Raw genomic sequence first — 21393 nt, 5'->3', positions numbered from 1 at the left:
CTATTTCTGCACCATCCTTTGTTAATCTGTATATGGGCGAGTAGAAAGCAGATAATATTTTTAATAATAATCCTTTCTTAGAGAATATTATTTTATATTGATAGATAGATTCATTGATAATATTTTAATTAATTGGAATGTATCAACTGATTTTTTTTTTTAATTTTTAATTAGGAGATAATCAGTAATCTTAGATTTACCTCCAAAATGGGGGAGACTAGTGTTGAATTTTTAGATCTGATTTTGGAAATAAAAGAAGATAGAATTGAGACAAAAACCTTTATTAAAAATGTGGATATTAATAGTTATTTACATTATGGTAGTAATCATTTAACTAAATGAAAAATAATATTCCACTTTCACAAATTAGCAGGACAAAACGCAATTGCTCAAATACTGATAGATGAAATGAGCAACTTGAAATATTTGCTGATAGGTTCAGGGAGAGAATGCACCCTGAACCTATTATATCTGGAGCTTTGAAGAAAACTGTCACGGGACCTGAGTTTGGAATAGACCACACAGCCCTGCTCTAGATAGATTTACCCCCAGAGAGGTGCAGAGTCTAACGGTAGAGGTATTCACCAGGGATCCCCGCAAGGGAATATGGACTTAGCTAGTCTTTAGCCACAGGTCCTCTAAGGGGGTATAGAGCAGGGTGAGATGGAACCATGGAGTGGAGAAGGACTGCTGGATAGTAAGTGCAGTGGTTCAAGAGTACGGTAGTGAACCGAAGCGCTGAGGTCTTTAGAAAGCGAATAGCTTGAGAACTGGGCCAGTGATGGGGCATGAGTTTCTTGCAATAATACCACAGGTCTTGATCATGGAACAGGTAACACAGGATACCAACTGAGAGGTGGTGAACTGCAGAGAACTGATGCACTGAGATCCCTGGAAAGCGAATAGGTTGAGAACGGGACAGATGATGAGGCATGAGGTTCTGCAATAATACCACAGGTCTTGATTGTGGAACAGATAGCACAGGATACAAATTGAGAGGTGGTGAACTGCAGTTATCGTGCAGCCCGAGGTCAAACCGTGCGGGCAATAGCGATACAGAAGGAGCAGGCAAAAGTGGAGTCAGGAAGCCAGGGGTAAAAACCAGGAGAAGTATGCAGCCACAGGGAGATCCAAAAGCCCAGTCAGGCAGAACAGGGTCAAAATCCAGGAAGTCAGGCAGATTGCTGTGAACTATACAGAAGCGCTGGAGCGTAGGAAGACCCAGACACTCTGGCACCCTAATGGTGCCAGAACCAGCTTTGAATAGATTAAGGTGAATCCTCATTGGTGGCAGTCGAGTTGATGGTCAGAAACAGCTGACCACCATAAGGAAGAGGCAGTAGGCACCTCTGTTGCCTGGCAACGGCCCCCGATCGTTCTGCGCATGTGCCCGCGCTGCAGGACTGAAAACAGGAAGAAGTGCTCATGAGGGAAATGAAGGCAGCCGTCCCTGGTACATACTGTGCATGCGGGGACGGCGCCTTACATTGGTGGTGGAAGCTGTGTAGCAGCTTCTCCATGTCAGGCGCCGCTCGGCGGCCGCCCGCCCCTCCACACAGAACGTCTGGTTGCCTAGCAACCAGACGCATCACTTCCCCTTCCGCCCGGCCGGCCAGCTCAGAACCAGAAGCGTCCCCGTTGCTAGGCAACGGGACGCTGCTTGAAGGAAGCGCTACGGCGCTACAGTATGACTAGCGCTACGGCGCTACTGCTATGACAGCACTACCAGCGCTGAGGGCATTGGCTAGCAGCACTATTTAAGGCCCTCTGACCTCACCTCCTGTGCCAGAGTTTCAGGTCCTTTCCTGTCCTCCAGCGTTCCAGTATCCCTGAGTCTATCTGTTTCCTGACCCTTGCTTTCCTCTAGTTTATTGCCGTTTGCCTGTGACCATTGTGACCCGGATTGCCTTGACTACCCCTTTTGGATCTCCCGTTTGTACCTCGCTGTCAGAACGTTATTGACCCGGCTTTATTCACATCCCGCTCGGATTCTCCTTGTGTACCTACATTGCCTGCACCGTTGCCGAACCTGCCTGTCTGACAATTCTCCCGTACTTCGCTATCTGACTCGTGGAAGGACCGCGACCTGCGTGTTTCCTGCTGCTAAGCCCATACCTCCTTGCGGGGGTCCCTGGTGAACACCAGGGGCACGTTAGACTCCGCGCCTTCTTCCGAGTAGTGCCAACGATAGCAGGTACGCTATACTAGTCGTGACAGTAAACTCTGGCCATGACTACCGAAGGAACGGGGGAACCCTCAGCCCGGGACCTTCTCATCCATTTGGCTCAGCGAGTAGAACAGCAAGAAGCAGCCCAAGCACACCTCCTACAATGTGTTCAAGGTATCGCTACACGCTTCGACGCCTTACAAGGCTCCCTGCCTGCTGCTCCTGCCATTACCACCGCTCCAGGGGCGCCCTCTAGTGTGGTTACTGTATCCACCGCAACCTCTGGCATGCGTATCCCCACGCCTGAAAAATACGATGGAGATCCCAAGAAATGCAGGGGTTTCTTGAACCAGTGCTTCATCCAGTTTGAGTGCAATGCAGGAGCATTTCCTTCAGAGCGAACGAAGGTGGCGTTTATGATCTCCCTCCTGAGTGGTCAAGCACTAGCCTGGGCTTCGCCTTTGTGGGAAAATGGAGACCCTCTTCTTAATAACACCGGCTCCTTTATCGAAGCTTTCAGGAGAGTCTTCGATGACCCTGGGAGAGTAGCCTCTGCTGCCACCAGCTTGCTGAACCTGCGTCAAGGCAACTTATCGGTTGGGCAATATGCCATCCAGTTCCGGACCTTAGCATCAGAGCTGAAATGGAACAACGAGGCGCTGGTCGCAACTTTTTGGCAAGGTCTAATCGACCGTATTAAGGACGAACTAATTTCTCGGGATCTTCCCTCTGATCTTGATACTCTAATTGCGCTATGTATCAAAGTAGACCTACGTTATCAGGAACGCACCCAGGAACGTCCGGTCTCTAAACGGGTGGTTCCTCGACTGGCTCCTCAATTTCAAAACCCAGTTTTGCCTATGGATGAACCCATGCAAGTAGGACGGTCCCGTTTATCCCCAGAAGAAAGAGAGAGGCGCTTCAGGCAGCGTCTCTGCCTTTACTGTGGCGATTCCGGACATGTTCTTAAAGTCTGTCCTAAGAGACCGGGAAACCCGTCCTCCTAAACGGTAGCAGGGAGGCCGGTTTAGGAGTATCCACAGTTGCTCCCTACTCAAAAAACACCCCTGAGCTTCTTATGGCAGTCACCCTGAGCACCCCTAGAGGTCCCTTCTCCACCACGGCCTTTGTGGATTCCGGCTCCTCCGGGAACTTCATTTCTGCCACTCTCATTGCTGGGCTTCAAATTCCCACCCTCCCCTTGCCTCAATCATTATCATTAACAGCAGTGGATGGGAACCGTGTCAGCAGTGGCTCCATCTCCTTCATCACTTCACCTATTCGGCTAATGGTTGGAGCCCTCCATAGCGAAATGATTCAGTTGTTGGTGTTGCCAAAATCCATCAATCCCATTATCTTGGGGCTTCCATGGCTACGAAAACATTCTCCGCAGATGGATTGGGATCGAGCTCAGGTTACTCGTTGGGGTACAGAATGTCATCATAGATGTCTACCTAGTGTTCTGCCTCCTGGTTCCCAAGTTGTTGCTCAGTCCACGGTGACGGAGGTTAGCCTTCCAGCTGCATACACTGACTTCCAAGATGTTTTCAGTAAAACTGAGGCCGAGTTATTACCTCCCCATCGGCCCTGGGATTGTTCCATCACTTTGCTGCCCGATCAGCCTATACCCAAGGGGCGAACGTATCCACTTTCTCGCCCAGAGACCCTGGCAATGTCCCAATATATCAAGGAGAATCTGGAACGTGGTTTTATTCGCAAGTCTACCTCTCCGGCTGGGGCTGGATTCTTCTTTGTCAAGAAAAAAGATGGGTCTCTGCGCCCATGCATTGACTATAGACCCCTGAATCGTATTACCATCAAGAACCGGTACCCGTTACCTCTTATCTCCGATTTATTTGACAGAATCAGCGGGGCTCAAGTGTTTACTAAATTAGACCTACGAGGGGCCTACAACCTCATTCGTATAAAGAAGGGTGACGAGTGGAAGACCGCCTTCAATACGAGGGATGGTCATTTCGAATACCTGGTAATGCCCTTCGGTCTTTGCAATGCTCCTGCCATCTTCCAGAATTTCGTTAATGACATCTTTCAAGATCTGTTGTACACCTCCGTAGTCGTTTATCTAGACGACATCCTAGTGTTTTCTAAAGACTTGAGTTCTCATCAAGAACAAGTGAGGGAGGTCTTACGAAGACTGCGCAAATATCATCTTTATTGCAAATTGGAAAAATGTGTTTTTGAAGTTCTCCAAGTGTCCTTCCTTGGGTTCATTGTGTCCGGCTCCGGGTTACAGATGGATCCCACCAAGGTGTCATCCATCTTGAATTGGCCTCAACCGCAGGGTCTTAAAAGTATCCAAAGATTCATTGGATTCGCCAATTATTATCGACAGTTCATCCAAGATTTCTCTTCCATCATTGCTCCAATTACAGCATTAACTAGGAGATCTGCCAATCCTAAAATATGGTCTCCAGAAGCTGTTTCTGCCTTTACTACCCTGAAGAAAGCCTTTTCCTCAGCCGCTGTTCTCTCTCAGCCGGATCAACAGCGACCTTTCTTTGTGGAGGTAGACGCCTCTTCAATAGGCATTGGAGCCGTGTTATTCCAAAAGACACCTTCAGGTACCCATTCTCCATGTGGGTTCTTCTCCAGACGATTTCTTTCCAACGAGATTAATTACGGAATCGGAGACAAGGAGCTTCTCGCTATTAAAGCAGCTTTGGAGGAATGGCGGCACCTATTAGAGGGAGCCCTATATCCAGTTACCATCTTTACAGATCACCGAAATTTGACATTCATTCGGGAAGCTCGCTGTCTGAATCCTCGGCAGGCCCGCTGGGCATCATTCTTTGCTCGCTTTAACATGATTCTTACCTTCTGTCCAGGTGCTAAGAATGGGCGGGCAGACGCTCTATCTCGTTCTTTTGATGATACAGACCGCCTGAATCCATCGATTCCTCATTGCATTATTGACCCTTCGAACATCATTGCTATTACCAATACTGTGAAGGATGCTCCGCCCACAGGACGATCATTTGTGGAACCACAATTACGACTCAAGGTATTGCGTTGGGCCCATTCGTCCTGTATTGCGGGTCACGCCGGCATAAAGAAGACCACATTCCTTCTCTGCCGTCGGTTCTGGTGGCCTACCATACGCGCTGATATACGGGACTTTATTGCAGCATGTACCATTTGTGCCCAACACAAAACTTCCAGGAAGGTTCCTGCTGGGTTGCTCCAGCCCCTACCCACGCCTGATGCTCCTTGGGAGAGTATAGCCATGGATTTTATTACTGATCTTCCCTGCAGTTCTGGATTCAATACCATCTGGGTTGTCATTGACCGATTTTCTAAAATGGTGCATTTTATTCCTCTTTCAGGTCTACCTTCAGCCAGTCACTTAGCCAACACATTTATCAAGGAGATCTTCAGACTTCATGGTTGCCCTAAGGAAATTATCTCTGACAGGGGAGTGCAATTCATCTCCCGGTTCTGGAGGACTTTCTGTAAAAAACTGGGTACGGAGTTAAAATTCTCATCGGGATATCACCCCCAGACCAATGGTCAGACCGAGCGGATCAACCAGGATTTAGAGACTTTTCTCCGTTGCTTTACCGCTGATAATCAAAGCAGATGGTCACAATTCCTTCCCTGGGCAGAATTCTCACACAATCACCATGTCCATGAATCTACCGGGTTTTCTCCATTCTTTATTGTGACCGGGATGCATCCTATTATCCCAGAGCCATTTCCCAATTCTTCCTCCTCTGTTCCAGCGGTGGACTCACTTTATCGAGAATTCTCTAGCATTTGGGCCACAACCAAAACAGCTCTGCAAAAGGCATCACAGCATCATAAGATCTTCGCAGATCGCCACCGAAGAGCTACTCCTCTATTGAAGGTAGGGGATCAAGTATGGCTTTCCACTAAAGATTTAAAACTCAAAGTACCATCTATGAAAATGGCTCCACGTTTTATTGGTCCTTACATCATCTCACAAGTTATTAATCCAGTGTGTGTGAAACTAAAACTACCGGCTTCTTTACGATGTCATAATACTTTTCATGTGTCCCTACTCCGGCCATTGGTGCTTAACAGGTTCTTTGTACCCCCATCTCGACCTCCTCCTATTCAGACCTCCTCTGGAACAGAGTTTGAGATCAGCCGGATTCTGGATGTCCGCATTCGCTACGGGCAACAACAGTTCCTTGTGCACTGGAAGGGATTTGGCCCGGAAGAAAGATCTTGGGTGAATAAACCGGACCTTCACGCTCCTCAGTTACTCAAGAGATTCCTCCAAACAAGGGGAGAAGGAGGAGGGCATACTGTCAGGCGCCGCTCGGCGGCCGCCCGCCCCTCCACACAGAACGTCTGGTTGCCTAGCAACCAGACGCATCACTTCCCCTTCCGCCCGGCCAGCTCAGAACCAGAAGCGTCCCCGTTGCTAGGCAACGGGACGCTGCTTGAAGGAAGCGCTACGGCGCTACAGTATGACTAGCGCTACGGCGCTACTGCTATGACAGCACTACCAGCGCTGAGGGCATTGGCTAGCAGCACTATTTAAGGCCCTCTGACCTCACCTCCTGTGCCAGAGTTTCAGGTCCTTTCCTGTCCTCCAGCGTTCCAGTATCCCTGAGTCTATCTGTTTCCTGACCCTTGCTTTCCTCCAGTTTATTGCCGTTTGCCTGTGACCATTGTGACCCGGATTGCCTTGACTACCCCTTTTGGATCTCCCGTTTGTACCTCGCTGTCAGAACGTTATTGACCCGGCTTTATTCACATCCCGCTCGGATTCTCCTTGTGTACCTACATTGCCTGCACCGTTGCCGAACCTGCCTGTCTGACAATTCTCCCGTACTTCGCTATCTGACTCGTGGAAGGACCGCGACCTGCGTGTTTCCTGCTGCTAAGCCCATACCTCCTTGCTGGGGTCCCTGGTGAACACCAGGGGCACGTTAGACTCCGCGCCTTCTTCCGAGTAGTGCCAACGATAGCAGGTACGCTATACTAGTCGTGACACTCCACACTTGACCACTGGTTCTGAAGGAACAACCCTCCTTATGAAGGGATTCTTTGGGTGTGAAGTGCATCTCTTTAGAGCTGCAAATTATTTTCTAACCGAATATTGTAAATTGGGAAATTTGTTGGATCAGGAGACAAGGTTGCTTACCCCACCTTAAACAGCTAGCAAGATCTCTGAAGATAAGATATCTGGTCAAAGGATTGGCCAATTATAAGTACTGCCCTGCTTATGGACATGAGCAGTGCCATTTTAGAAGCCATTAGGCATTCCCTAGAGCCATTAGGACTAAAGGAATGTATCCGCGATCTGAAACTGGATCTTCCTATTAATGTCACCAGTTATTGATATAGCGCCACCAATTCCGCAGCGCTGTACAGAGAATATTTGTCTTTACCACACAGATAAGGCCATGGTCGGGAATCGAACTCATGACCGCAGTGCTGTGAGGCAGAAGTGCTAACCACTGTTAAGTCAAATTGCTGACCCAAACTGGTCTGACTCTTGAAAAACTTTGGCTACTTATTCCAATGGTAAAAATGGATCCTGTTCCCACATTTGATTTGATGGCCAAAACTTTGTTGGGCAATTCTAAATACAAGTGGGTTTTATATAAGGGACTCCTCTGTGGACCAATGTTGTGAAAACCATGTGCAATTTGATTTAATCATTGAAAAATATTTTTCTGTAAGAATAAGTAGTGACTAGGAAAATAACTTCAGCCTCTTATTTGGGGATATCTCTCCCAGAGAAGTAAAACTGCAACATTTTTAAAGTATGTCCCTGGGATGGATGCAATTTTAGCAATCTTAAAATGGATAATCTATATTATCAGCTAGTCGTCACATACTAATTAAGTATTTTGTGAAATCTGGCATATGGTCAATTACCAGTTAATAAATACAGTAGCAAGAGTGCTAGTAGTAAATAAGGAAATCTTAACTACTGTGGGTTGGGACACAAAATATGGATGGCTTTTGACCATCCATAATGTCACTAGAAAAACACTTTATTGTTTGCTAGAAAAATCTGTAGTCCACATGAATAATTTTAAAGTCTCTCATAAGCAATATGAGTAGTCGGCCATGCAAAGGTAGTCTCTTGCCTTTGTACTTCAAAAAACATTATTATACCAGACGTATAGGAATGCTAACAACTAAACTCCCCAGACACATAGCAGCACCGGCGAAGCCCTCCGTGTCTGCTGCAGGAAGTGATGACATAGGTTGTGTTTCCTGCACAGTGACCTCCTCCAGGAAGAGATGAGAGTCTCACAGTCCCTGACAGGCTGGCTGAATGCAGGAGGAGGTCAGGCAAGCTGTGCTTATAACGTGTATGCTACTTCTACAACTCGCATTTGTTCAAACGCAAGACGCAGGCGTGTGTCTCGCATAATCACTCACAGAATTGTGTGGTGTCTGGATAACAATCTGATTGTTGGTGCTTTGTAGTTTTTAGTTAAGCAAGTTAAAAGAAAGTGGGTGTGTTGTGTGGTAAAAGAGATAATCTCTGGAGTGTCCTGTGTCCCTGAGCACTGTAAAGGTAATCGATCGTGTAACGTTGTTCTTTGGGCAGTCATTTATTACTTTACATTTAATACCAAGTACATACTGCAGGCTTTTTGTCTTTGCTCTTTATGTACATATGCAAAGTTTTTCTCCCACTTTAATATTAAACTGCTAATGTTAGGGGCCAATTTAATATGGCAGCGTTATTCTAGGAATATTGTGGCCTGCGCACAATTACCAGTGGTATGGTAAAAGTGTGCAGTATTAGGGGCATATTCAATTGCCCGCGTTACTGTTAAAAGTAACATGGCGTGCCCATTATTACCGATATTATGGTAGTAATGTGTAATTACCGTTATTACGGTAGTTCTAGCGCCTGCTTTGCTGCGAGCTGAAAGCCAGGCTAAAACTACCGTAATAACGGTAATAGTTTTAGCGCAATGGTACTTCGGGGGAAATTGAATCCCCCTTATGGTTATTTTAACGCTGATTTTTGCTTGTGCCTCTCGGGGCCGCGAGTAAAAATCTGGGTTAACATTACCGTATTAAAGGTAATATGATTAACGCCGCGTTAATCCTAGACTAACGTGGCCAAATTGAATCTGCCCCTTTAAGTGCTTTATAGAAGTGACTTTTTTCTTGCAGCAGTGTACAATCATCTTACAATGTAAGTCTCTTCCTCTGCAGTTGTTACTGCAGGGATTTAAGGTGTGTTTTGACAGTCTGTAAAAATGTAAAAACAAAAATGTACATGTGTCCATAAAGATTGGACACACTTCTGACACTATAACAATACACACAGTAGTATATTACCAATTATTATGAAATTGTCCACCACCTTTTTCCTGCATATGCTGCTGCCACCAAGAGAAAGTAAAACCATTATTTGATCTTAATCTATATCAAAAACTGTGTATTCCTGAACTGAGTAATATTCAAGAAGATAACTGGGGGTTTCTACATACTAATATCCACCATGCTCTCATTCACTCCACATAGGAGTTGATCATGAAGTGCTTCTCTAGCTGAGAAGACCGAGGGACTCCTTTAAAGTTGGATGTACATCTATTTTTTTTCTTCTGCATAAGCTATGTATTTCTATACTGTGCATGTTAACCAAAAATATGTACGCAGTGTATACATTTTTGTGTATCGTTGACCTCCCTTGTCACCTTACAACTCAAAAAGCGAAACAGGTGCTGGTAGGGCCAGGCAAGCATAGGCAGAGTACATTAATGGTTTGTTTGCATAATTGTGCCACAGTTAGCCGTAGACGCATCTGTACGTATGCCTTTTCGGAGGTGTTTATCTTGCAGGTGCTATAGGTCAGAAGCAACGGTACGCAATGATGATGATTTTATCAATATCTAGCTACTTCTGATTGCATATTAACTTATCCAGCTGATAGAGCTAAAGTCGGTAATGTTACATCCATGTTATATTAAGTTGCGATTGTCTATACGCATTACTTAATTGATATTCCCAGCTGCGTCATAGAGGCGCCCTATATATAAAAGCTAATAAAATCAAATGTAACAGGTATGCTTTATGGGTAAGGTATCCACTGTGGTGGAACTATGGAGGGTGCAGTGGTTATAACATATATGGGGCCTGGAGGTGGCCCCAATATACTCTCTTCCTACTTCAAAGGTGGTCTAAATGGTTTTAAGGCCGAGAGTTGGAAAACAAAATTAATAGGGATGGCGCCTGCTTTCTGAGTTTGGTGTGAGTTTGGTGCCATGCCACATTCATTACTTGTTTTATGATATAGATTCATTTTTTTGAAAATGCATGAAATATCCCTTCTGAAAAAACCTAATATGCTTTAACCCCCACTGTTATTGAATGCTTGCTTTTAGCATTATTATGCTTAGAAAACTAATTGCACAGGTCCTGTTTACAGCATAGATCACCCTGGAGGTGGTGGGACATGAAATTGACGACAACTCTTCGAGATGCCTCCCAAAATGTTATATTTTTCAGGTCCCTATCAGAATTTTTTTTTATATAGACAACAGAGGGGGCAGTACTAGTTTTAAAATCAGAAAATTTAGTTGCAGCACAAATAATCACTGACTTGCAGGCATACAATGAGGTACCCTTGATGCAAGCTTAAATGTTTTTATCAAATTATGAACCAATACCTCATGTTTTCATTGCGCTAGATGCACACAGATATGCAGTGTTAAGGATAAGAGCTGACGACTGTCTTTTTGTTTTGTATAGGGGATTTATATTGCCTTGCAGCTGGTAACATATATAATATGGGATTAACCGAGGAATTACTTTTATTTCTTCTCTGGTTTTGTGACCTCTCAAAATGTAACAAGCTATGAAGAAACCATGAAAGGCCACTGTCACACTTTCTCAACATTTATAGAAAAATGTGGAAATAAATCCTACTTTTTAAATTTGCTGTATTATTCCTTTAATATCCAGACAACATGTAATTTATACATTTTATTGTTTTTTTAGATATTAATGCCTGTAGTTTGGAATGGCTGAAAACCAACAGCACTTACAGTTAGATGATGGGTCGTTTATCGAAGGTGTAAGCAATCAAGTGATTATTGCAGTTGCCATCAGCTTGACCTTTATTGCTTCACTTACGTATTTCATGTTAAGGTGAGTCATAAAGAGCAATTATTTCAAGCACTCTGAAACATTGCTCATAGTATGTAAAGGTATTATTTTATTTTGACCCATTACTTTTGTAGTGTCTTGAAAGTTTGGATAGCCAATAGTCAAAAACCTTCACTATGTTCCCTTTTTCTAGCAGTAGCTAATACTCTCCACACTTAAGTCAGATTCAAGGTTTGAGATAAACAGGATCTTGTAGAATATTATCAAAATCACTATGTATGTGTGTGTGTATATATATATATATATATACACACACAAGTTAACCCGTGCATGATACTCATGCATTCTAGTCAAATCAAGCTACTTAAGGTGTTAAAAAGGTTCTTGTCATGCATTTGGGCCATAGCCCAGGCCTCAACCACCAACCACTCCCCACTGTCACCCCCGGCAACCACCAACCACTCCCAACTGTCACTTCTCCTTCAAGAAATATATATATATATTTTTAAAATCTTTATAAACACAATTTTTTAACAATTAACAAATTAAATTAACAAATTAAAAACATCTTAGTATACCAAATTTCAGCCCTTTCTGAATTTTTTTCCCCACACACACTAAGAATTTAGTAGGTCAGTGTATAACTCCGCCCAGCAGGTGGCGCTGCAGCTTGGTTTTATATTTTCCACACACAGACAGACTAACACACGCCACTAGACATTTATATTATAGATATATATATATATATATATATATATATATATAAAAATAATTTAGTCATACTTACCAACTGTTCAATGTTGCCCTCCGGGAGGTGGAGTGTGCAGACAGAGGGGAAAGGCCTCAACCTCACGACGCAATAATGTGAAGCCATATTCTGCTGCCGTGGGCAGGCCAAAATTCTGCGAATCTCATCATTGAGGCTCCCATCCTGCCCACTTTACTAGGAAGTTTTGTAAAACCACACTGCATATGCATGCAGCGCGTGGAAAACATGTTAAAATCATACTTGCCAACTTTCTTCAGCTCTCTTCCGGGAGCCTGCCAGTGGTGGGGGGCAGGGCGGCCAAAATCGCGTCACCGATTGCCCACTTCTTAGTGAAGTGGGCAGAATTCAAGAGATTGCCACACTCACCCGGGAGTCCGGGAGACTCTCGCAAAATGCGGGAGTCTCCCGGACATTCCGGAAGAGTTGGCAAGTATGGTTAAAATGCATCACTAAACCTGTGTATGGTATACTTTTATATATTTTTATTTTTTATAAAACAAATGTTTGTTTTTCATTTGTTGAACAGAAGTGAGCAGCAAAACATTCACCCCGAAAACCAAGAAAGGGTAAGAGCTGTTAGGGAGCAGCTACAAAATGAACAGGTAAGTTATTTATTTATTTATTTTACATACTTTCAAGCCTGTTAGATATTGAAATGTAGGTACTAATATTTGAATTGAATTTACCTGTGAAATTAGTGAGTTGGGTGCTGGTAAATAAAAATGGAAGCAGGTTAGGCACAAATATTATGGCTGATGTAAGAAATGTTTCCTTCATATCTAACCAACTTTGTTCATAAAAACCATGTAAAGCATGTTATTATATATGCTTATGTTGTGTCATAATCTGTACTTAAGTATTTATCTTGTTGCTCCCTTTCCCTGCTCTATGGTAGCTGTTGTATTTTGAATGAGCTCTTGAATTGTTTATGCTGGTTTCCATAAATTTCCTTTGACTATGGCAACATAAACTATGCTCTGTGCTTTGTATACACTTGTGTGTATATACATAACATGTCTGTTGTTGTATCTGAGGGCAACAGAAATAAGTAAAATTCTGCCGGCTTTGAGATTATACAAACAATGCAATGCCAATATAAAGTATTTAATAGGGGGTTGGGCAAACCACAGTATACCAATGGCAGGAATTGTGAAGGAGGAAAACATTTATGTCATCCTCAACATACCATTGTGCAAACACATGTGCTGTGTGGATGGGGGGCATCCTGGAAGATGCTGCACCTATAAGGCAACAAATGATACAACATGAGGTAAAGATGATTCTGGTAACATTAAATAACAATTCACATTGCCTTCTACAGGAATGAGTGGCAGGAAAGTGTGCCCAACAACATTACACAACCTCTCTAACTGTTTACTGTTGGAAACAAGCACTCAGGGCTCTAGAGTTAAGGCTGATGTTGGCACTTGTCTGTCTGTCACGATGAAAGTTGATTCATCTGCCCGTATCGCCTTCCTCCACCGCTCAATAGTCCATTATCTTTGCTCATTGCACCACTAAACTCCCCAAACATGGCTATTGTTGGGTTTGATGAGCAGTTTATGCAACCTGACTATGCTGTCTTGCTGTGTGGAACCCTATTGATTAAACTGGCCGCTCGAGTCACGGGGTGAAATTTGCAGTTCATTTATCTCTCGTTTCTTGCCTATTTTGTGTTGCACTCCAAATTGATTGTTGGACATCATTATCCTGGAGTGTGTGCTTCCTCTCATTGTTGCCCCTTGCCGATGATGGTTTGTTCTCGGAATGCCATGCTGACATCATGTAAGGCATCATTACTTGTGGATCATTAGCAAGTTCAGCTGTCAAAGTCACTGAAGCTCATGCACAAACCTTTGAAAGTCACTGAGATGTTATTTGCATAATTTACCTAAATGTTTTCATTTAAAAAAAAAAAAAAAAAATGTGTTCGCTACCTCTGTCTTCTAATACAAAGTATTGAAGAGGTGATTAACCTTGGTCAACTGTATAAGGATTCCAATCAGGAACAGCCATTCATGTGTAACAGTGGTTGTGTTTTAAGAAAAAAAGCTGTTGCTTGTCTGAAAGTTACAATTATTAGTGATTGAGGTCACTGGATTATACAGTACAGAGCAGTGTGCACTTATTTCACCTGGAAGCTGGGGTCTTTTGGCTTTTCATCCAAGTTCTAGGGATACTTGCTGTACTCTCCAACAGCCATCCAATCAGCTGTATTCCAGACCTACTCATATTTGCAATTCTGAAGGCCGCAACACTTGGGGAAAAGCCGCAGATGCCAGGGTTCGTATCACCCAAACAATGGGGATCCTACAGTTATATTAGTTGGATGAGAAAGAGAAGTTTATGCCCCAAAAAATATACATGAAATATTTTTTATTATTGTTCATCTACATAGCTCCATTATTATTGTCCAAAGAATATGTAATCATTTACTTGCTCCATTGGCGCTTACAATCTGATTTTCTTTGCACACTAGTCTTTTATCAAAAGCCAGTTAACTTATTATGTGTTAATCTACATGTACCAGGTGTCTGAATTCTGGAAAAGTAATAATTTAATGTTACACATTTTAAAAATCTATTTTTATTGAACTTGTTTTGCATTAGCAGGAAACAACAGTACAACCTCGACATCAGTTCTACTCAGACATGTCCTGCCCAGTCTGTTTACAACAAGCTACATTTCCATTGGAAACAAACTGTGGACATCTTTTCTGCGGTAAAAAAGATTCTAAGTTTGTCAAAACGATTCCTCAATTTTTAACCCTATTTTGATTTGTTTTTCTAGTGTTTAAAATATTCCGTGCATAAACTTTACCCCTTTATGCATCTGTAATTCTTGCATATTTTTGTTGAGTATAATTTATTTATCATTATCCTGTGTATAGTTGTTTAGCATAATCCTTATCGATTTTATATAAATCAGAATTATAATCTCTTAACAGGTTCATGTATTATTGCATACTGGAGATATGGGTCATGGCTTGGTGCTATCAGCTGTCCTATTTGCCGACAAACGGTAAGAAATATTACAGTTTGGTAGCCGCTGCTGGTTTTGTAAGAAACAGATTCAGTGAGGTTCCTTTGTTTTGACTTTTTGGTATTCTAAATAATACAGCTTTGCAACAAAGAATGTGATTTCAGTGTACACAGAAACCGAATTTAGTTCAGCTCACCTGCTCTACATCTGCAACTAAATTAACTGTAGCTGAGCTTGTGTATGTATAAGTGGCACAGTGGAATACATTTATAAGAACTGTTGAAGTGCTAGGGAAAAAGACTGTTGTACCCTAGGGGCAACTTATTAATTTTTAAAAAGCAACTTTTTTTCCCTTCAATTGGAACTCTTGATACTTTGATTAGATTCTGGCTGTAAAAAGAAGTGGGGCAGAATTTCTGCAACACTTGTATCAGGATATTTAGCTGGGTGAACACTGCAAGTTTTTTACTTGATTATTTTGCCGATCGCATGATAACTGACTGGTCCGATATTGTATTAGTTTTGTATCCGATATACGCTCCCACGATCATGTTTTATTGTAACAAAGTGCATTGAATAATTTAATTTGATTTTATAACCAGACTAAAAATCTCTATAAATGATGGTACGATGTGGGGTAAATGTGGAAGTATGTATGCACTCACGACCAACTGTGTAGGCAGAGCTCCATAGAGTTTACAGAGTTGAGATCTTTTCAGCAGATGGTTATGCCAGTTGAAGAACACTGATCTGAAGGTAAATTGTGTAAGTGTGCTTGCATGAATCTGCATGCTGATCGGGACTTTCAGTCGTTGGTAAAATTGTTAAAGATATTACATCGGGAGAAATTTTCTGTAGCGTGTACCCAGCTTTAGGCTATGAGGGACTGCACCACGTATTCCCAGTACCAGGTTCAAACATGTTCCCTAGTTTATCCACATGAAGAAAATATCATCATCACCATTTATTTATATAGCGCCACTGATTCCGCAGTGCTGTACATAGAACTCATTCACATCAGTCCCTGCCCCCATTGGAGCTTACAGTTTAAATTCCCTAACATACACACACACACACACACGGGTCAATTTTGATAGCAGCCAATTAACCTACTAGTATGTTTTTTGGAGTGTGGTAGGAAACCTGAGCACCCGGAGGTAACCCGTGCAATCACGGGGAGAACATACAAACTCCACACAGATAAGGCCATGGTCGGGAATTGAACTCATGACCCCAGCGCTGTGAGTCAGAAGTGCTAACCACTTTGCCACCATGCTGCCCAAATTGAAGGTGTATTTAATACGGTGCATTGTAGTAAATTACTGTTTTTCACATCATTGCTCAATACAGCCATTAGAAAAGTTCAGGACAGAATTTTTTTTTTCAACTTGATTATTACTTTTTTACAGGTATTCGTGTATTAAAAGTTTGTGAGCACTGCTGGGTTTTTATGGCAGCTGTAACTACTGTTGCCAGTAATGGTGTCATTGTTGTAGGGAATGTCTCTACTATTCATGTATTGTTGGCACATTTATGGATAATCTTTGTTGTTTGGTCTTTTATACTTCAATAAAGTTATGACAGTTATGTTTTATAAACAGAGTTTTATGAGTTTGTTTTTTTTATTTTTTTGACCATAAATCTTAATTTTAAACGTATGTGCTGTTGAATTTTTAATTTGAAGATTATATGGAATGCGATTAAAGAGTTGTGACACAGATTTACTGAATAGCAGAACAATAGTATAAATCTAGTGTTGCAAAATAATTATATTGCAAAACTAATCTATTTAAGTTTAGTTTAACTGTGCAGCTTTACAGTATATCTCTGTCTATTTTTGCATTCTTTATGTTGGACAGGAGTGTTTGTTGTATTAATAAATGTATTTTTTTTTTTAGGTAACCTTATTGTTTCCATTATTTGAAGTCCGTGAACAACAAGATGCACAAGAAATATTTCAGGAAGTTAATAATTACAATAGAAGATTTTCTGGACAGCCTCGTTCTGTAAGTGGAAGGCAAGAAATAGCATTGTTTGTGTTCCTATTAAGTGCCTTTATCTAATGCTGGCCATGCACCGAGCAATGAGGTAAATTTAAATGTTGAAATTTGCCTTACATCACTCCTTGCGTGTGGGAATAAAACAATTGTATTGAATAAAATTGTACATTCTGTGTGATTATATGACAACATCAGCATGTTTGTGGACATTATCTAGACTTGCTGTTCTAGTTGGTTATTTGTCAATCTACTTGAACAAATCAATTTGTCAGTGTGTGGCCAGCATAAGTATTATATGTCCCCTGGATCAAGTAATTATTGCTACCATAAATACAGCACATATGTAAACAAAGCAAAAAAAAAAAAACAACAACAAGGTAACTATACAAAACAGAAAACGCCACCTTGCAGCCAGCTACCAGTTAATAAAGTAGGGAGGAAACGGGTTCAAATGAATGACCGCCATGGATAGAGAATGAAGGATGATCATAGAAAAACTAATAACCCATGCTCCTCTCACAAATATTAAAAATAAGAGAACAAATACATCCTATTTAACTGCAAAAATTAGATTTTAGCTATAATTTACATATATTTTTTGGGAGAAAATGTATTTTAAATGGTATTCTTAGATATTAATTTAAAAGACATTGGTATATGATGTGCAATTAAAGTTTCTTTGTATTCCTAGCTTGTGGACAGAATTATGGACTTGCCGACTTTGCTACGCCACGCATTTCGTGAGATGTTTTCAGTGGGTGGCCTCTTTCGAATGTTTCGGATAAGAATTGTCCTTTGCCTGCTTGGAGCCTTTTTCTATCTAGTGTCACCTTTGGACATTATTCCAGAAGCTCTGTTTGGTATTCTAGGTTTCATGGATGACGTATTTGTCATATTTCTATTGCTTATTTACATTTCTATCATGTATCGTGAAGTAGTGACTCAAAGATTGCATAGGTGAAGAATGGTTTGGTAAGTTTGTACTATACGAGCCTTTAAATATCTTTCTCTATGCAGGTTTGAATACATGAAACCACCATACGTATAACTGGAATCGAAAATATTTTTTTCTTACTTGTTCTAAAACATTATTAAAAGGTCTCTCCATCTGTCTTTTGCAAATCCCATCATAATGATGCTAAACTTTGTAATTAAACATGCTTTTCCATAGTGCTCCTGTAGCTTCTCTACTTCACTGTAATGTACTATATGTGAAAGCATATAGGTAAGCTCTAATTACAATTAAGGGAGTTACAAAGTTGGTATTGAATTGCAGTTGATATATTTGTTTTTCCTTTCAACATCAACCTTGGCACAACATTGATGCAAAAGTTTTTATTTTTTTTATTATTAAGGAAATTTATACTCTGTAGAGGGCAAATTCTGTTGGACAAAAAGAAATTTGCAAAACCCTTAGAGGGTAACTAAATAAAAAAAAATCTAAGCATCCACAAGTTCATATGTATAATATTCAATACCATCCATGGAGCTAGCTTCCCCCAAAAAAATATATAGCTATGACACTACATTCCCAGTTGACCAATGACCCAAAAAAGCAGAATTATCTGGTAATCAGACGATGGGGATTATAATTTATCGGACAATCTAGCTATCCTTAGTCTGCTAGAAAATGAAAATTAATTAGCTGTTCCACATTGTTCAAATTATTTTACAATTACATTTATAAAGATATGTCTACTTTTCAGTCAATACAATGACTTTTATCAAGGCATTGATTAGTAACTTAAGGTCTGGTTGCTATGGGTTACTGCATATTAAACACTTTTTTTTTACAAATAATCACCACTGTTTTAAATGAATTAAAATGCAAATACGTGGGTCTAATAATTTTATATATTTACTACATGAACATGTCAGCTAATGCACTGTGGATAGCAATGCTGCCTTAGTGCTGGGGTCATGGGTTCGATTCCAACCAAGGCCCTATCTGTGAGAAGTTTGTATGTTCTCCACCTGTTTTGTGTGAGTTTCCTCCAAGTGCTCAGGTTTCCTCCCACAGTCCAAAACAAAACTGTAAGGTTAATTGGCTTAGACAACGAACTCAATTTGGGCGGGGGTAATGTGAATGATTACATATTTTGTACATCACTGTAATATGGTTGGTGCTGTATAAATGACAATAAATAGAGCAATAAGGCACAGGGAGTTATTTATTAAAGCACTGTAGTAAGCCAGAGCAGCCAACATTTGTTTTTTTTAAACTTGCACTAGAACGTCCAAAGTTAATTACTTTTTAGTTGCTGCATATATTCAGTTGTTTTGTGTTTTAACTCAGAAAGGGCCTTATTTGTGAAGTTTACTGGATGGTCCTCCATGTGTACATCGGTGCCTGCTCTCAGTAGAACCCTTTGCAAATAAGAAGTGCTTAGGTGTGCAGAGGTAGAACAGTCTGAAGAGGGGAACCTGGATGTAAACGTCCCATCAAAGTTCAACTACCTACCACTTTCATCAGCCTTTCTTCTAAAATAGTGTTTGGTTTAGCCTTTTTATTGCTTAAATTAATCACATGATAATGGGGATATCTGGACCTTTTTTTTTTTATTACATGTGGCACTTTGGTATGTTGTGTTTGTATAAAGCTCTTTATTAATTTCTTTCTGAAAGTAAATTTTTAGGCACACTGCAACATGGAGGTGCGAAAGGGGTTTTAAGAAAAGTATAGGAAGACCCAAAGATCGCCAACTTTGAGCTGTTGCAGATATTCAAAACTGAACTCCTTTTACAGTGTAAAAATGGCTGTGCACACAGCAAGGAAAGCCCCTTTATTGATGTTTACAAGGAAATCTTGTTTTACACTGCTCTCCACCAGATGCACCAATGTGCTTCTTTCTTACTTGGCAAAGAATCCCCTCAGTTTGTCCAATCCATCCTCTAGGCCTCTCCAAACAATCTGCTTCTCTGCAAATGCTGTCCTGTTGCTCTACAAACCTATGTGCTTTTTGAAATTCGAGGCGCCCTTGCGTACATGGAGGTGCATAGCTGGAGAAAAGCTGTTTTGGCCCTGAGCATTAGACCTTTTGCTTTTTGGAGATGATCAATGAAATGCCATTGCCTTGATAAGTTATTGTCTTGACTGAAACGTCCGTGTATTAGTAATATATTTCTGTATAAATTTCTATATAAATGTGTAAACTATGCAGTATTCAGATTAGATACACTGTTATTTTCATTTTTTAATATATATTTGTGTACGGGTTCCATGTTTAGTGCACAGTATTGTTTATTTCTACCTTGTAAAGACATCACTGGATGAATTGGCACTTGAATTCTACTAGGTGTGTCTAAAAATGGCTAATGGATCGCTAATGATTATTATAGAGAGGTTCTGGCCTGTGTGTGATTGTTGACAAAATGAATATAGTTTAATTTACCTTTGTGCACAGGTTATACCTGGAGAAGTGGCAAAAAAAAGGCACCATGGATTATTCTCTTAACGTGAACATCTGTTTTCTTCTAAAATTCACACAGTATTCCATAGAATAAAAATGTAGATTTGGGGCCTGATTCATTTTGGGACATAACGTGAACACACATTGCATTTAAAAAAAACATGCACAAAACTTGTATTTTCGACCGTACGCTCTGCCTAAACGTTACTTGCCATGTGTCATTTCTGTGTGGACATGCATTTTCGTCCTTTGGCGGAAGTCCTGTTCTGGCGCATGTGCAGAGCCATTTCTCACAAGATACACCACGCAAATGGACTTGCTTCTGAAGATTAATCGGGCCCTTGATCTTAAACTCTACAAGATTATAGTTAATAGCCAATTTCATATAGATAACATTTTGCATACTTTTTCTTTTCTATTTTTGACGCGGTATCTGCAGATGTGTTTATTTATTTTGTTTTTTCTGTTTTGTTGTTTTTTGCTTTTTTTTTTAAAAAAAATATTTGCTTCTCTCTCTGGCTCAGTGGCCTGTTAGTTTTCATTATGCTGCAAAAGTATTGTTTAAACCATAGAAAAAAATAACTTTATTATGTCCGTTTTAAAAGTTATCCAAACTATGACTATTATCCAGCTCTGTTCAACATTTGCTGTTAGCCCTGGAGTTACCATTTCATCTCTGGTAACTGCATGTTTGGGGGGATATATTCCTTAGTGTATAATAAGCCAAATATGTGAATGCCATAGGAAAACTTCTACTACATTTTAGTATTTGTTAGCAAGAGATGTTGCACTGTTCTATGGAATATAGAGTATATGCACTACTTAGTGTTCTACGGGAAACATCACTCAAAAAAGCTATGACTTCTTAAATACCCTTTTCCCGGCTACCTTAATAAAATAAAATAAAAAGAAAAGCGGGTTTAATTCAGTGACCTGTGTAGTCGATAAATATATTGCTATCTTAAGAGGATCTGCTACAAAGCATTTTAT

At 41.0% G+C, this 21393-nt stretch overlaps 1 protein-coding gene across 4 annotated transcripts; it reads left to right on the top strand.

The window, feature by feature from the left end:
* The first annotated feature begins 8388 nt into the window (after positions 1 to 8388).
* Positions 8389 to 18166, top strand: LOC142134213 (E3 ubiquitin-protein ligase RNF170-like). Of its 4 annotated transcripts, none has more exons than XM_075194534.1 (7): positions 8389 to 8459; positions 11135 to 11284; positions 12538 to 12613; positions 14621 to 14732; positions 14959 to 15032; positions 16892 to 16999; positions 17685 to 18166. In XM_075194534.1, the coding sequence occupies exons 2-7, from the start codon at positions 11157 to 11159 to the stop codon at positions 17952 to 17954; spliced, it is 768 nt and encodes a 255-aa protein (XP_075050635.1). In that variant the 5' UTR covers positions 8389 to 8459; positions 11135 to 11156; the 3' UTR covers positions 17955 to 18166. The 4 variants fall into 4 exon arrangements, with proteins under 4 accessions (XP_075050635.1, XP_075050636.1, XP_075050637.1 ...); XM_075194535.1 differs by having other exon boundaries at positions 8408 to 8484; XM_075194536.1 differs by lacking the exon at positions 8389 to 8459 and adding an exon at positions 8491 to 8693 and having other exon boundaries at positions 14624 to 14732.
* Positions 18167 to 21393: the final 3227 nt, after the last annotated feature.

Source organism: Mixophyes fleayi, unplaced genomic scaffold (genome assembly GCF_038048845.1).
Source record: "Mixophyes fleayi isolate aMixFle1 unplaced genomic scaffold, aMixFle1.hap1 Scaffold_46, whole genome shotgun sequence".
NCBI lineage: Eukaryota > Metazoa > Chordata > Amphibia > Anura > Limnodynastidae > Mixophyes > Mixophyes fleayi.
This window is presented reverse-complemented; position numbering and strand designations above follow the sequence as displayed.